This window comes from Nannospalax galili, unplaced genomic scaffold (assembly GCF_000622305.1).
Source record: "Nannospalax galili isolate Female #2095 unplaced genomic scaffold, S.galili_v1.0 scaffold1945, whole genome shotgun sequence".
NCBI classification, from domain to species: domain Eukaryota; kingdom Metazoa; phylum Chordata; class Mammalia; order Rodentia; family Spalacidae; genus Nannospalax; species Nannospalax galili.
In genome coordinates this window covers 86759-103374 of record NW_008352138.1, presented here as the reverse complement: position 1 = coordinate 103374, position 16616 = coordinate 86759, and the positions used below count along the sequence as shown (strand labels likewise).

General features: G+C 50.5%; 1 protein-coding gene across 3 annotated transcripts in view; it reads right to left on the bottom strand.

Annotated features, from left to right (window-relative positions):
• Sez6l (seizure related 6 homolog like) overlaps nt 1-15436 on the bottom strand; it is a 193870-nt gene extending 178434 nt beyond the window's left edge. For all 3 annotated transcript variants that reach the window (XM_008849016.1, XM_017802178.1, XM_017802179.1), the window contains exon 1: nt 15101-15436. In XM_008849016.1, coding sequence (XP_008847238.1) covers nt 15101-15197 — 97 coding nt within the window. In that variant the 5' untranslated portion in view covers nt 15198-15436. The remainder of the gene's footprint in view (nt 1-15100) is intronic.
• Between the last annotated feature and the right edge of the window lie 1180 nt (nt 15437-16616).

Sequence of the window (16616 nt, the reverse complement as noted above, 5' to 3'; positions counted from 1 at the left end):
CTATTTTTATTCTTTGTTTTTTTTATAATATAGATTTTTTAATATATGTGTGTGTGTATATATATATATATATATATATATATATATTCTTAGATTGTTTTCAAAAGGTCTGACCAGGATTCGGGAGTGTGAATTTGTCATCACTTGCTCACATCTATATTCTTTCCCTGTCTTCTCTACTGCCTGTTCTGTGTTCTATATGCTTTGGGAGGAACAAAGGAAGGCTCTTGAAGTGCCCGGCCAGCTGGGTGGGTGACACAGAGGTGAGCTGGAGGTTTTCAACAAGGCTGAGGGCCCTGTGGATTTCTAGCAAGCCCCAAGCATCCTTTGACCAGCCAACATCTCCTCCTGGTGCAGAGAAGGTGGGCAGAGATGGTGTCCCAACAACTCTGATTGTAGTCTGGGTGAAGAGGCAGCCAGTGGGCTATCTCATGGTGAGTGGGAGTGGTGGAAAGTCACTCCTACAAGCTCTCACTACAAAGGGTTCTTGAAAGACCCTGCCCCCATCTTAATGGTTCTGCCTCAGGAACAGCATTTTCAAACCCAAACAGGCCTGTCTCTGTTTCTAAACCCAGCTGAAGAGACCATCTCCTAACCTCCTATCAGTCTTGCCTGCTCTGTAGGAACCTGTGCATGTCACTGTCAAGGTTCTCTGTCTGGCTAAACTTTATCAGCTTCCAGAATCTTCTGTCAAGCCCACCTTATAAAATCCAGCTTTGAAGAAAGAACTCCTTCAACTCTGTCACTTTTGTTATTTTTCTAACCGAACAAGTCACAAGAAGCAATAAGTAACTTATAGGAGAGAAGGGTTTAAATCAGCTCCCAGTGTAAGAAGGGACACAGTGTTACAAGGTTGTTGGTTACATGACATCCTCAGTCAGGAAGCAGAGAACAGACAGGAAGTGAGGCTGGGTTACCAAAGCTCAAGGCCCACCTCTAGAAATCCTCTTCCTCCTGTGAGGTCCCACTTCCAAAAGGTTCCATAATCTCCAGCCGCTCCCCCAGCCCCTAAACAGCTCCACCAGCTGGGACCCAAGTGTTTGAACCCATGAGCCTATGGAGACACTACATATTCAAACTTCAGCACTTTGTCAAGAAAACACTTCCATGATATCCGGCATCTGAAAACCCACCATATCCAATCCCAGCCCAGGCCCAGGTGCTTTCTCGGTACGTTTGTTTGTTTGTTTTTCCTAATACATATGCATGCATGTGTATACGTGTGTGTGTGTGTGTGTGTGTGTGTGTGTGTGTGTGTATGTGGAAGCCAGAGGACAACCCCAAGTGTTACTCTCAAGAATGTGGTCCACTTCCTTTGAGACAGGGCCCCTCACTGCCTTGGAACGTAGCAATTAAGCTAAGCTGGTCAGCCTATGAGCCCCCAGGATCCTCCTCTCCCTGCCTCTCAGGTGCTGGGATTACAAGGGTTGGGCATCATGCCTGGCGTGTTTATGTGTGTTCTGGGGCTTGAACTCAGGCTCTCATGTTTGCAAGGCAAGCACTTTACTCACTGAGCCATCTCCCTGACCCTCCTGGCCTATCTTACATGGTGATTGCATCCCACTGCTCAGCCATGGCCCCTCACCTGACTTTTTCTGTTTGTCTTCTATCCACTCTGCTCCATCCACTCTGCTCCTGGCTGTGAATCATGCCCCTTCCATGTGGTGCTTCTAGCAGAGCCCAATCTCATCCTCCCCTGCTAAACCTCTGTGCTGTGGTCTCTACACTTTTGGTAACAGTCCTTACAATAGTCTGCCTTGCTGCACCTGAGCAGGAAATACTGAATAATGTCTGTCCTTTTTTGGTTTTGAGACAGGGTCTTGCTACGCCTCTGAAGAAGCTGCCCTTGAACTTGTGATCCTCCTGCCTCAGCCTCCTGAGTGTTGGGATTACATTCCTGCACAACCACACCTAGTGGGATAATGGTTTTCTTTCTTAATTTTCTCATGTGTGTATGTGTGTAGTGTATGTGTGTATGCCTGTTCACGTGTGTGGGTACATATGAATGTGTGTATGTATAGGCCTGAGGTTGATGTTTCTCTTGATTATTCTCCACTTTATTCAGTAAGATGGGGGTCTCACAATTGAACCCTGGAGCTCACTGAGTTGGCTGGTGTAGCTAGCCAGCTTGCTCATGGGATCCCGTATCTGCCTTCTGAGCTCCAGAAGTACAGGAGGGCCGCCATACCCACCTGACATTTACGTGGCTTCTGAGGATCCGAACTCTGGTTCTCTTACTTGTGCAGGAAGTCCTTTAATACTGAGCATCTCCCCAGCCTAGAGAAACATTTCTCTTTAACACTGCTGTTGACTTCGAAGCCCTCTTCTTGATGACCTGGCCACACTGCCTTCAAGTCACTTGTTCAAATGCCCAAACATTGGCAACTTCTCTCTGTCTGAGCAAAGAGGTAAGCCCCAAACATCAACCCATCCCAGACACAGCGGCTCCCCTGTAAGCACAGGAGTGGAAAAACAGGCTGATGGCTGCAATAATTCATGTCGGCCAGGTTGTCCCTGGGGCACTGCAGACCTGCGCCCAGCTCATGGGCAGTCAGGGTTTGATCGATCACACACTTCACAGGGCACATTTACGTGGCTCATTAAAAGAGTTAACTAGATTTTCAGGGAAGAGGAGCCAGGAGAGCAGGGCTACCCCTGGGGAGGGGAGTGGTGGATAGAGAGACTCCTACCCTTTCCACAATACTGGCACACAGCAGGATCCTTCTAGAGTCACAGGGACACAACCTGACCCAGCTGTGGGAGGTCTCACCAGTCACTCATTCTGCTCAAGTCTGTGGCTGCTGTAACACCGGCGGGGGGGGGACGTGATTGGCTCAAAGCATGTGACTTCACTGAGGGTGTAAACACAGGGCTTGGTGAGAGCCTCATAGGAGCAAAGGATCAGGAAGGGTCCAGGTGAGAGGGACTAGGGAGGGGCTGCTCAGTTAGCAAAGACCTTTCTGCATAAGCATGGGGACCTGAGATCAGATCTCAGAACCCATGTAAAAAGCTGGGCATGGAGGTGCACAATTGTAATCCCAGCACTGGGGAGACAGAGAGAGGAGCATCCCTGGAGTTCATTGGTCGGCTAGTCTTACTGAACTGGTGAGAGACCCTCAAAGAATATAGTGGAGAGAGTGATAGAGGAAGACCCATGATGTCAGCCTCTGGCCTCAGAGCAGCAAGCAGGGGATGGGATCACCTGGCTTTCTGGGTCTTTAAAAGTCTCCTAAGTGAACAGAAACTCATAGAGGGACAACAATGGTCCCATGGCTACACAGCACACCCATTCACTAATTCAACATTCTCCATGCTGTTTGTCACCACACTGGGATACACTGGCCTCTTCTCCCTGCAGGAATGGGCTGTCTCCTCCCCATTATGCAAATGCTGGATGATCTGCATGCTGGGAGGATCCAGCCTAGCTCATGGAATATTAATGAATATTGGCTGACTGAAGGAATGCATATTTGGAATTAGTGAATGGATGACAAGTGGATCGGAGAGACTCTAAGTTCCTGCAGGGTAGGCACTATGGGCTTCTGCTCTACTGGCCTGAACAGATCCTGAGAAAAGGGCATACATGAACTGTTTGCTGTTTGAGGGTCAGCCCCTGCCTTTTCCGTGGCCTCTGGGGAAAGATGGGTGCTCTAACTCTCAGGATGGAGCAGGCTCTTTACCACCACAGAGGTGCCCACTAAGTGCTATGGAAACATGGTGGGCAGTGAGGGGAGGGATGTACCTGAGCTGGGATCTGAGAAGGGTTTGCTGGGAATGCTTGCTCAGCACTAGGCCCAGGGACAGAAGGAATCAGGGAAGAGAGCTGATCTGGAGAATCCTGGGCTTTTTTCTAAGTAAGGAAGAGAAACTGATGAAGAAGAAAAACAAGCTTTAGGCCACTAAGGATGGGAGGCTAGCAGCCCAGAAATGAGAGTGGATGCAGAATCCCAGTGTCACCCTGTAAGATGCCAGTCCTGTACTCGTCAAACACATTTATGTCAAAGGGAAAATGGCTAAGGAACTTCTGAGTCACGGAGCCCCTGTCATCATTTTCCTCATCTGAAAAACAGTCTCATTTTTGGAACTGGCTCCTCAGCCTTATCTGTAATTGATACAATGGCAGCAGCCCTCTGCCACATGCTGTGCATAAGGAATTTTGTTACGACTTAGGATAAACCGCCCCAGGACCTGGAATAATTAATTTGTATTGGGGTAAACCTTGTTAACTGATCGTCCAAGTTAATTCTTTACAGAATTATTGTGCCTCTCATTAAAGGATACAATGTACTTGGCTGCATCTGCAGGGCTCTAAGCAGCCCACCCAGGATGGATTTTCCCAGGCACATCAGAGAACGCGACACCAACATGCTGTTGTGACCACTGAAGTCAAGAACATACAGGTCAGGCTGTTCTTCTGTTTCTGAATTCTGGATGGTTATTGGAGGCTCTCTGAAAACGATGCATTTATTTGACTGATTAAAGAGCATCAACTCGGCAGCTTTGAAGAAAGGGAGATGCAAAAGTTTGAACCACACTATTAGGTTCAAATTCCAACCAGGGCTTTAGGCAGTGGTCCTGGGGCTCATGGCCCCCCAGTGCCGGCTTCTTGGGGGGACTTGCCTCTTATCTAGATTCAAACATGGACAGCAGAAAGGGGACACACAGGAGTCATGCTTGAGTTCAAAGGACAGTTGCAGGCTAGTTCCTTGGTGGGAAGATGTGTTTCCTGTATGACTGTAACCCTGACACTTGCCAAGCACTCAGTGCAGGGAAGGTAGAATGTCTTGGATAAAAAGACAATAGGTCTGGAAGAAATGAATGATCCCAGCTTCACCTTGAGTTGTCTCTCTGTATCTCAATCTTCTTAACTATCACCCCAGGCTATCAGGGACACCAATAATTAAGCAAGAATCTGTAAATGAAACCACAGTGGGGATTCTAGTACATTCAATGAGTTCCTCTCCTTTGTAGGCTTCCAGAGTCTCCTTGTTTTGCAACTAAGGGAGGGGCTTGGTCAAGAAAGGATGATGTTCTCTGGACCCCTTTGCTTAGACACCGCCCGAACAGCATCCCTGTGCAGATATCCGGGGGTCGGGGAGAACTCCTGGGATCAGGGAGAATGCTGGGGCTCAGGGAGGACACAGAGGCTCAGGGAGGATGCCGAGGCTCAGAGAGATCACCTGGGTCAGTGAGGATGCTGGGCTCAGAGAGATTGCCAGAGCTCAGAAAAGTGTTGTGGCTAAGCCCTTGCTCTCCAGGATTCTGTGGTGGTCTGAGATGAACTTTGCTTATAAACTACCAGCCAGAGACTGGTGGATGGGCTCACTTGGACCTGTACCTTCTGCTTGGAGCCTCGATTTTATTGACCAAGATAATAAAATACCTTAAATTGGGAAGCAGAGCGTAGGTGTGGTGGTCATAAAGCCACGCTTCTCTTCAGATCCTCACAAAATGTTTTATCTACTGGGGGTCATAAAATTGTGAATTCTGTTCTGGCTGGTTAGCACACACCAAGGCCCCGCTCTCATCTCAGAGCACTTGGAAAAGGCTGGCATTTGCTGTGCACGGTAGCAGCTGCCCAGAGCACCCAGCTTGCATACCAGGCCTGATGCTAAGGTCTCCATGGGAGAGTCCTTCCCGTTCTGTGCTCCTCAGTGGTAGGGATGCATTTACTTCTCTTGCACATACTGTTTCCACAAAGGCAAATAACTTGACCAAGGTTATTCTGCCAGTAGCTGATAAAACTGAGGTTCAGCCTACCACCCTAAACTCTGAGCTCTCCATCACTGTCCCATACTCCTGCGCACCTGCTGATAGCCCTATGTACCATGGTCTGAACTAGATGTTAGTGACACAGACACAGGGGTTTCGAGTTTGTGTGGAAGTCACCCTTGAATTCACATGTGTGTGGATAAGAAGTACTTGCTGGATTGGGGAAGTGGCTCAGTGGGTAAATGCTTGCTGTGCAATCATGAGGACCTGACTTTGGATCGCCAGCACTCACATAAAACCCATGTAAAAACTGAGTGTTAGCAGTGTGGGAGAAGAAGGTGGACAGATTCTTGTGGTCCATTGGCCAGCTAGACTAGTCAAAAAGGCAAAAGCTAGGCTCATTGAGAGACCCTGTCCCAGAAAATAAGGTGGAGAGCAATAGAGAAAACTATTTATACCTGAAACCTACCTCTGGCTTCCATAGGAGCACACAGTCACACACATGCACATGCACACAGGCTCCTGCCAGCACACATGTGCACACACTTGCACACATGCAAGCACTTCCTGCATAATGATTTAGGATGATGACATGTCCCCGTCCATTGGTGCAGCATCCTGTTTGCTGAGCCTGCATCATTTGGAAGTGCAGTACTGAGGGGTAGCGATGGAGGGAGAGATAGGATGGAGTCCCTGCCTTAGAGGTTCTGAGGACCCAGAAACCAGCAAAGAGCAAGGCTTCCAGACAGTGAGCGGATGGGGTGGAGGTCGCAGGCGAGGGTGATGCATCTGTTCTGTTTACCCACCACTGGACTCTGCAGTGTGTGAGTGAGTGCACACTGAGGTTCTGAGCTCTGAGTAACCTCGTGTGTGTGTGTGTGTGTGTGTGTGTGTGTGTGTGTGTGTGTGTGTGGAGAGGGGGTGCAAGGGAGAGAGAGAGAGAGTTAGTTCATTAAATTGGGGGAGTGCCGATGGGGTTAGGTGTAGAGAGAGGAGTGAATATAAATATCATCAAATTATATTGCATGAAAATTGCAAAAAAAATCAATAAAACAGTGTATGCCTTGATAGTGTGTGTGTGTGTGTGTGTGTGTGTGTGTGTGTGTGTGTGTACAGTGATGTTGCAACTCGGGAATTTCCCGAGTTGTCAGGTGCAAGATCACTTAGTGAATGGCGAGGGTGTCATCCTGATATCTTACCGCAGAGGCACACACGGCAATGGCTGTCGTCCCTACTCTGCTGCCCCTCCTGGGACTTTCCTCCGGTAGCTCCTAACTCCACTCAGCAATCCCCTGCTGTGGGTCACATTCTGAACTTGAGTAAATTGAGGCACAGGGACCTGATTACACACTCAGACCTTTGACATTGGGATTAGCAAGAGAGACCCGAGGCTTTCTTTAAAATCAGGAGGATAGATCAAAAAAAAAAAAAAAGGGAAAAAAGCGAAAACAAAACAAAAATCTTTGTTTTTAACCCCAATTGAAATAAAAGTATGCAAATTAGCTTCAGCCCATCATTTTTTATTTATGCCATAAATTAAGCAAATTTCCCTTCCCGAAGCCCTGGAAATGAGGCTTGATTCCACATATTTTACATTAATTTCCAAGGCAGTTGGCCCTGAATTAGCTTTACAACTTGCTAAGCCTGATTTAGTAGGGGGGCATAGAAAGTGGAGGGCTGATCAAAGTCTTCTGGGAATGAGATGCTGGGAGAACTCTGTCCCCTCCCTTTGAAAATTGATTTACAGCTTAGGGGTGTAGCACACTTCCACATACAGGGCTGCTAATACAGCTGCGTAGGTCGGGAACTGATTAACTTCAGACTACAGTCTGCACGCACTGCAGTGGGGATAACCCCCCACAAAGCTGTGCAGGGAGATGACCTTGTGCAATGAGTCCCTTCTGTACCATGCAGACAGGCAAGGAACACATTTTGTAGATGGAAACTGAGGCTTGAGGAGAGTAAGTGACTTCCTCCAGCTCCACACAGCTTCTCAGCAGTAGAGAAGAGACCCTCTGCACTCAGGTCATTGCAGTCCTAATCCAGTGCAGAGTTCACTATGCTCAGCCAGTCCTGTCTTCTCCACACTCACTCCCACATCCCCACTTCCACAGAGGGAGCTCTGGAGAAATAGTCAGTGAACCTGTGCCTGGTGGCTGATGGTGCTCACTCTATACTGCCCAATATGGTCGCCACGCACCAAGATGGAGTCTGCACCCCCACCCTCCCACACACCTGCCATCATGGTCCTTTGTGACTCCTCCTGTACCTCCCTCAGTACTGAGGAGGAGGAGGAAGTCCTGGGCCAAGTCTCATGGATTCTCTCTGCTTTTTACCCAAACTGGAGTCACCTTCAAATTCCCAAATGCACCAAGTCACCTGAAGCTCTCTTCTGTCCTCTGCCCATCAGCTCCTACTGCAAGTCAAGTCATCATTCTAAGTCAAGTTTGAAGGGATGGGAAGAGTATGCACTAGCTGAAAATGGTTTTGTGTCTTGTATCCAAACACTTTGGGTCTTGACTAAAGACTGAATGAATGCCATCCATCCATCCATTCATCTGTCTGTTCATCCATCCATCCATCATTGCATCCATCCATTTGTCTATCCATCATTGCATCCATCCATTCATCCATTCATCATTCCATCCATCCATCCATCCATTATTGCATCCATCCATTCATCTATCCATCATTGTATCCATATATTCATCCATTCATCATTCCATCCATCCAGCCATCATTCCATCTACCCATAATTCTAATTATCCATCCACTCACTCATTCATTCAATAAAACGGTTCAGAATATTGAAATAGTAAGAATCAACCTTTAACATTAAGGATCTTGTCATCCAGAGGACAGGAAGACAAGTCATCAGACAGTTGCCATGACCACGAGTCCCAGCTCTCTTAGGCATGGTTATTGGCGAGGCCCCAGGTTCATGAATATGTATGGACTAGCTGAGGTTTTTCAGGGTCACATCTTAGCACCAAGAAGGCTGTTAGAAGCAGTCACAGAGGCAGCAGAGCAGGTGAATGGTGCTCTGTAGTGGCAATTGCTCTGTTTGACCCACAGACTTGCTTCACACCGTGTGGCATCTTTATCACCGTGGCCATGGGCAACTGCCACAAAGGGATGCCAGGATCAGTGGTGTTTATCTTTCAGACTTAAGCTAGGAACTAGGAAAAGGCTGAGTGTCCTGAGCTTGGTGAGGACTGCAGTAGCCCTGTACAGTGCTGTGCAATGACTTCTGGGAAGACAGAAATTGGTGCTCACTTCATACTGCCCAACATGACTGCCACTCACCAGGATGGAGTGCTTGACACGCAGTTGGTCAGACAAAGGAACTCGGATTTCAGTTTAATTTTACTTAACAATAGCCACAAGTGGCTGGTGGGAAGCCATGCCAGGTGGTGATCAATCCCAAGCATCAGCAGCAATTCCTGTGCACTGTTAGCCTTGCGTCCCACACCATCATGCCTGGTTGAGTGACGTGTGCAAGGTCACATAGGTTGGAGCTATCTCAGGGGCCTTGAGTCTACGCTCTTGTTTAACATACCACTTTGCCCAGCCAGCATCTTGTCTTGGTTGATGTTCCTTTTAGGGGTTCTGCACACAACCATTTATGATGTTCATCTTGGGCATGTGCCTGCCTCCGAACTAGGAGTGGGTGAGGCCGATCAGGGCAACCATCCTCTGTAGCTCATGCCTAGCCCCTTTCCCTCTAAGGCTTGTCCCACATTCTAGACCCCGTGTGTTGAACGGAATCCACCAGCCTGGCCCAGTATCTTGCCCAAGGCTGGTGCTGACCACATCATCTATGTCTGTCTCCACTTCCTCAGCTCCCCACAGCCCAGGTCTCCTCTGGGCTTCTCCATCAGCTGCTCTCAGTGGCTGGAGGAAGCTGGGAGGCCCAGCAGGGTCCTTGGCTGGGACTGGATCTCTCCAAGCCTCTGGTTTTCTACCCACTTGACTTAAGCCATCTGTGTGGGTGGCGCCATTCCCAGAGGCAAGCTACTCTGAGGACACCACCAAGATGCAGGTGCCAGCTCATTGTGGAGGAGCTGGGCTTGACATCAGCATTCTGTCTAGCTCGTTCTAGGCTGCTCTACTCCCGATGTTATGTGCTTAGTGGACTTCAGTGCCCATGGAACTCATTATTGTAATCCCAGCACTTGGGAGATAGAAACAGGAGGATCAGGTTCAAGACTGGTTCAAGGCCAGTCTTGGCTTCATAATGAATTCCAGGCCAATCTAGGCTGTGTGAGACCCTATCTCAGCCCTGCCCTCAAGATACATGTGTATACATATATAGTAAAATGGGTGCTGTTTCAGAATTAATTGACTGGCTTGCCAGTTCACACACTCATTGCAATAATTCTGCATGCAACACCCACCATTAGTGTTAAGAGAGTTGGGTGCAGGCCTGGGCTTTGTGCAGCCTGCATCCCCTTCTGGCTGTGTGATGTGGGGCCCTTTGCCCAACCTCTCTGTGCCCAGTTTCCTTCCTGTATACAGCTGGAATAACAAGTACATCCCTCTGGAAGGGCTGCGGTGAGGTTTGTCTACACCGTCTGTATAAACCACTCATCAGAAGATCTGGAACAAAGCCAACTCTCTGTAATGGGTGTGTCCATTATTTAGACACAGCCCTCACTCTGTTCTAGCTAATTTTGTCCACAGGGGTCTGCAGAGTCCCCATCTCCCCCTGTCCCCATCTCCCCTCAAAGCAGCACTGCTGCTGGTCATCACAGATACCCCAGGTTGATTGCAGGGGAGGTGGGCAGAGGTGATGCAGATGGGCCAGTGGAAAGCAACATGGGTTGTCCTCAGCAGCTGTACCCACTGCCTTCTAAGAGGACCACTTCTCCTCCAGTGGACATCAGTTGATGCTGTGGCTGATCACTCTTCATTCCCTCTCATCTAGGGAGCCTCTAGTATCTAGTGGGCATAGGGAGGTTGAGTCTAGGGGCCTTTGTCTGAGGAGGAACAGGTGCCTCTGGTCTGCCTCTATTTCCCTCCTCCCTCCTTCTAATTCCAAGGGGGAAGCCTGGTTCAAGGTTTTCACCTGCTGACTATAGAATGCTTTTCCTGACACCTGGCACATCCCTCCAGGGCCAGTGCCAGCACCAACATCAGTACTCAGAAAGACTTTACCTTCCAGGCCTGGAGAGAATTAAGCATCAGCAGGTCCTGTAGTTGTCCAGCCCTTTCCCAAAGCACTTAGATCACAGCACCAGTCCTTCGGGTCTTGGACTGCTATAGATACTGGGGCAGGAAGCAGTGCCCAGCACAGAAGAACAGTGCTAGGAGCCACATGCCTGTGTCCCTCCCCCACCCACACGTGGAAACCCAGAATCCTAGTAAGATGGAGCCTTTGGAAAGTAAGTTGACGTGACATTCGGGAGGAATTAGGACCCTTGGAAGGTGAGGGGACCAGACCTCACTGTCTTTTGTAGCCACATTAGAATTTAGTTGTCCAGGGGACATCTTCAAACCAGGAAGACAGGCCTTATCAGACTCAGACTCTGCTGACCCCATGAACCTGGACTTCCCAGTTGCCAGACTGTGATAAATAAACTAGGGCTCTGTAAGTCATGGGATTGCAGGTATTTCTGGTACAGCAGCTTGAATGGAATAAGTCACTTGGGAACTCAGCAAATGAAAGTGACTGAATGACTTTTTCTAGAAGCTTCTCTCATGTCTTCCTTCCTATCTGTCATGTTGCATTTCCAAGAACCACAACCACTGATTCCTGTGGCACTGAGGTACAAAGCCAGGCAGAATGAACACGTGGGAAGGAAGGCTGTCCATGCCAGGCAGTGTTGCAGTCCCCCCTGCCAAGGGTAGTGGCTAAGTAACCAGGGCTGCAGCTGCACCTCTCCCACCTTCCACTTGGGATAAAGCTATCTCATTATTTAGTCCAATATCTGCTTCACCAAACTTCAGAAAACTGCTTTCTTGGCACCTATTCGTAGAGGAGAGTTTATTCTTAAGAAAACAGGAAGGCATTGCTTGAGTGCATACAGTGTACCAGATTCTTTTGAGTTATGAAATACTATAACCATTCTTCTAGGTTGGTACCATCACTCTCCATTTGTCCACAGTCCACAGATGGCAGAATGGATACCAGACAAGACGGTCTCCCCAAGGTCACATCTCCCTGAGCAATGGACTGAGTTTGGGGCTCAGGTAGCTCTGGCCGCAAGGCTCCTCTTTTTTTTTTTCAGGAATATTGATCTATTTCCTGAGCTCAGCCCAGTCAAACTTTCCAGGACAGCTTTGCTGTGGTTCTTGTGTCATTTCATAGTTCACCTCTATACATGAATCCAAACACTGGTGGAAAGGGCAGCTGGACCCTGTTCTAATGGCACGTTCCTGGGAGTACCTTCTGCCTGCACCTCTCTGTCCCCTCTGCTTTTCACTATGTATGTCCAACGCCAGCAGTGATTTCTCCTGAGAACCAAGAACAGCCAGCAGGAGGAGGGAAGGGGGACGACATGGCAAGGAGAGGTCTGAAGAGGGACCCCGGCTTTCAGCAGGACACACAGTTGGGGCTTCTGCTAGTGGTATCTGCCTCTCTCCTGCCCTCATCACTAACTGCAGCTTTGAGCACCCCTAGTGGAGGTCTGCACGATGGGCCTGCTGCAGAAATCCACCGCCACACAGGAGAGCCAGTACAGTGTGCTCATTAGGGAACAAGACCCAGAAAACAAACCACTTTGTTTAAGAAACATCCTTTTGCCTTGGAAGAGGGAGGAAAGATTGGTATTATTTTCCTAATACCCAGCAAAATTGTGTTACACAAGAGAACTCCTTTGAGCTTGTATAAGGGAGTCCCTGGCTGGAGGCAGCCAAAATGCCAAGAAAAAAGTCATAATCCATAATAAAACACCCTTTAAGCGAATGTAACAACAGCACACACCAGATATGGGGAAGAGCAGCAAATCCAAGTCTTATTGAGCAATATTGAATTTGCTTTATTAATTCAAGGGAAAAGGAAAACCAGGCCTTGCAGTCTTAGCACGAATGTACAATTACTCCCCGTGTGCATGTCTAGACCACAAGGAGGCTCTTCAAAAGCAAGTTAGACTTCACAGTTATTCATGCCTCATTGTGAAATGGCCCAGACAATCACATGCCCTGCATAACACTGCCGAACAAGTCCCCCTCAAGCGTTTCAAATCCCCTCGCTCTGCTGAAAGCAGACCAGTCTGCAACACTGGGTTCTTCAGGTGGTTTTACTGTCTGGGATGAGAGAATATTAGCTTCAGGTTAAAAATAGAACTTACGGTGGAAGCTCAATTGTCTCCAAATGCACCGTCAGAGCTGGCAGTGCCCATGGGCTATGCTGGGTCCTTTCTTATGACTCAGAGGCTCAGAGTCAGAGCCACACAGTTATTAACAAGCCTTCGAAAGAAATGGACTTTAATTGGTGGTGACCTGAAGTTAATTAAAAGTATATGTAGTGTAGACCAGCTGGAAAAATAACATGAGATCTCTTAAAATTTAAAACACACATGCACACATTCCTCCTCCTCCTCCTCCTCCTCCTCCTCCTCTTTCTCCTCCTCTTCATCTTCCTCCTCTACACACACTCACACAAGCAGGGTATACAGTCCTGGTCTTAGATGATAATTCTATATGTTCTGTGAAGACTTTTTCTCCCCAGGAATGTGGTGTCTTCGAAAATGTAGAACTCAGTGGTAGAATCACTTTAGAAAAGCCAGCCAGTCTCTGGACAGTTTTGAGTTCTTCATTGTGTGTGTGTGTGTGTGTGTGTGTGTGTGTGTGTGTGTCCACACAGTTTCAAGAGGGGGCTAGGATGGGGCAGTTTGGATCCAGTTTAATGCCACTGAGCCATTGTTGGAAAGACACAGCTAAATAAGAAAGAGCATGCTGGGTAGAAACCAGTGATTAAAACCAAATATCTGTGCCCATCTTTCCCAGGGAAATTGTCCAGACCTGCTGTAAATTGTGCATAGTACATCTCATCAAAGGAGGGGGAGTGGCATGTTTGTTAAATAAAAGGGGGTAAATCATGTCCTTAACTCTCATTCTGAGGTTCCACATTCAAAGAGAAGGAACTGATGATAAAATGCCTGCTTTATGCTGAGGAGGGCACTCCAGGCCACGAGGAAGAGGAGATGGAGAGAGAGAGAGACCCCGAACATAGGCCTGCAGCTGAGAGCTGTCCGGACTCTCTGGTGCTGAACGCAGGTGCCTGCTTATGGGAGTCCAGAACTCCCCACCTGGGACATGCATCTATTGTGTCCTCCCCCACTGCCCCAAACTCCAGGTCAAGAAGGCGTAAATGAAATGGGATCCAGACAGATAGTGTGCACATCCTAAGCTGTGTCCCCCTGGGCCAGATACTGCGGCTGCTTGCTTTTTAAATTCCCACGTGAGGAGGGAGTTTCTGGGAAGCAGTAAGACCTTGCCAGGAGAAGGCAAGGACCAGATGCCCAACCAGAAGCCCGCCACTCAGCGCTCCCCCAGTGCCTTCAGCCAATCCCTGCAGTTTTGAGGGTCAGCTTTGGGCGAGTTAGGCGCTCCATTCCTCACTCCATCCCAACCCTTCCTGTAACTTTCCTGGGGGACCTCAGCGGGGTGGAGGGAGGGTGTGGCTCCAGGTTCTGGAATTAGGAGCTGCCATCCCTGCCAAACTCAGGCCCCTCTCCCCACACGGTGAACACATGGTGGGCACAGCTGGCACCCCTCTTCATTCCGGAAAGGGTTAGGCTGTAGAGGGAGAAGAGGGGACTTGGACATCCAGGTTCCTAATTACTACCTGTCTTCTCTCTTCTCGCCAAGTTCTGGGAGCCTCGAGACCCCTTCATTCTAGATAGCCACACCCAAGTCCCGTTTCCCCACGCCTGGTTGGAATGCACCCAGGGCACAGCCCCTCCTGACAGCCTGAACCACCTAGAGATCGTGGGACGGAGCCAGACGCACCCAGACTCACGAAGGGAGCCTGGTCCTTGGTGACAGGCGGGTCAGCCACCCCCTCCCTGTCCCTGTCCTCTTCCCGGAGAGACAGAGCAAATAACCTGGCAGGCAGCACCAGGTGCGGCTGGAGAGAGCTGGGGAATCTTGGGATTCAGAGGGGACCCCGCTCCAAGGAGCTCATTGGGGCTGCAAAGGGGAATCTATTCCCAGCCCGGGAGACAGACGGAGACCTGCAGCCCAAGCAGGGAGTCCTTCAGACGAGTCCCCGCCTCCGAGCTCTGTTCCAGCTCGGCACCCTGGGCCGAGGGACACAGTGCCCAGCCCGGAATCCGAGCGGCTGGGCGGGGGTGCGCGTGTGGCCCCGGTCAGCAGCGACCCCTGATCACCCGGCACTCGACACAACTTTGCCCCCTCCTGCCCCGGGCCCTCGAGCGCTTACCTTCCTCCCGAGCTGCCGCGAGGCTCCCCAGGAGCAGGGTGGCCAGGAGCAGCGCGATCCCGCCCGGTCCCGCGGAAAGCGGCCGGGCCGCGGGCATCGTTGCGGCGGAATGGGCAGCGAGGTGGACAGCGGGATGCACGGTGGGATGGGACAGGGGGATGGGCAGCTGGATGGGGCGGCGGGATGGGCAACAAGATGGATAGCCGGATGCACAATGGGATGTGGCGGCGGGATGGGCAGCGGGACGGGACAGCGAGATGGGGCAGCGGCGGGGGCTCAGCCCGCGGTGGCTCTGGCCGAGCTGCGCCGGGCGCTGGCGGCGGGCGAGTGAGGAGGAGCCGCGGGAGGCGAGCGAGCGGAGGGCGGGGGCTGGGGCCGGGCGAGCAAGAGAAAGAGAGCGAGAGAGTGAGAGCAAGCGAGGCGGAGCGAGCTCGAGGAGGCGGCCAAGGGCCATGCGGCGCCGGCGCCGGGGCTGCCTAGGTCCTCCAGCCCTGCGAAGTTGCGGATGCCGGCTGCGTCTCTTCTCTCTCCGCGGATGCTGGGCAGCGAGGCCAGACCTGAGAGTCTCGCGATCCGTGTCCTTGCAAACCCAGCCTGCCTGTTAGCAGCCAGGGTTCTCTCTCCACTACACAGTCCTCTCTCTGGGCCCTGGGGGACTCCCACCCACCCAGAGCCCGGGTGCTTCTAAACTGAGCCCCAGTAACCTAGAAAAGCACACAGAGTGGGTCCAGGCACCCCATTAGAACGATGCACTGATCACGAAACCGTGTTTCTGGTACCAGGCACTTCTCCACTCCAGTGAAGGTGGCCCAGCCGCAGACTCAGCTGAAGACTCATCCATGTGGAGACCCTAGCCCCTTTACCTACATCCCTGCCTTCAGCAGGGCCCTGGGGACTCACCAGGTCTCCTGGCAGCCCAGCTCTGACCCTTACTCTCTCCTCTCCCCCAATAGGAGCTTTGGGTTCAAGTCCAGGCTCTGCCCAGCATGCGCAGTTCTGATTAGAAACTTGTCTCTCCTCCATAATCAGAGGGGATGGTGCAGTGGGTGGGGGAGACAAGCAGCAACTTGTAGCCAGGCGTTGGCCAGGGGCCAGGTAGGGGATGCCTCACATCGCTGGAGACTGACCACCTTGTTCTATGGAGAGTCACAGACCCAGCTGGCTTCCCAGGCCTCTCACCCCAATTTAGAAGGCCTCCCTTCCCCCACCCCACTTTGCCAGCCTCTGCAGTACAGCCCGAGCAGGCAGAGGGAGCAGATGGAGAGAGGGTTGCAGGCAGCGATGAGACTGGGAAGAATATGCCTTTAGCAAAGTGGAGGAGCTGAGACTCCCTAAAAAGAAAGAGGGGGGAAGGGAACACTGGGCCGGTGAGGACAGCAGGAAGAAGGGGGAGCCCTTTAGCCCTGGATCTGGAAAGTCATGTTTGCTATGCTCTCGAACAGGCCATTCATAGCAAGTCCAGACTTGTGATGGGCTCTGAGTAGTGGACAGCCCCCATCGGTGCCAGCCTTGGCTG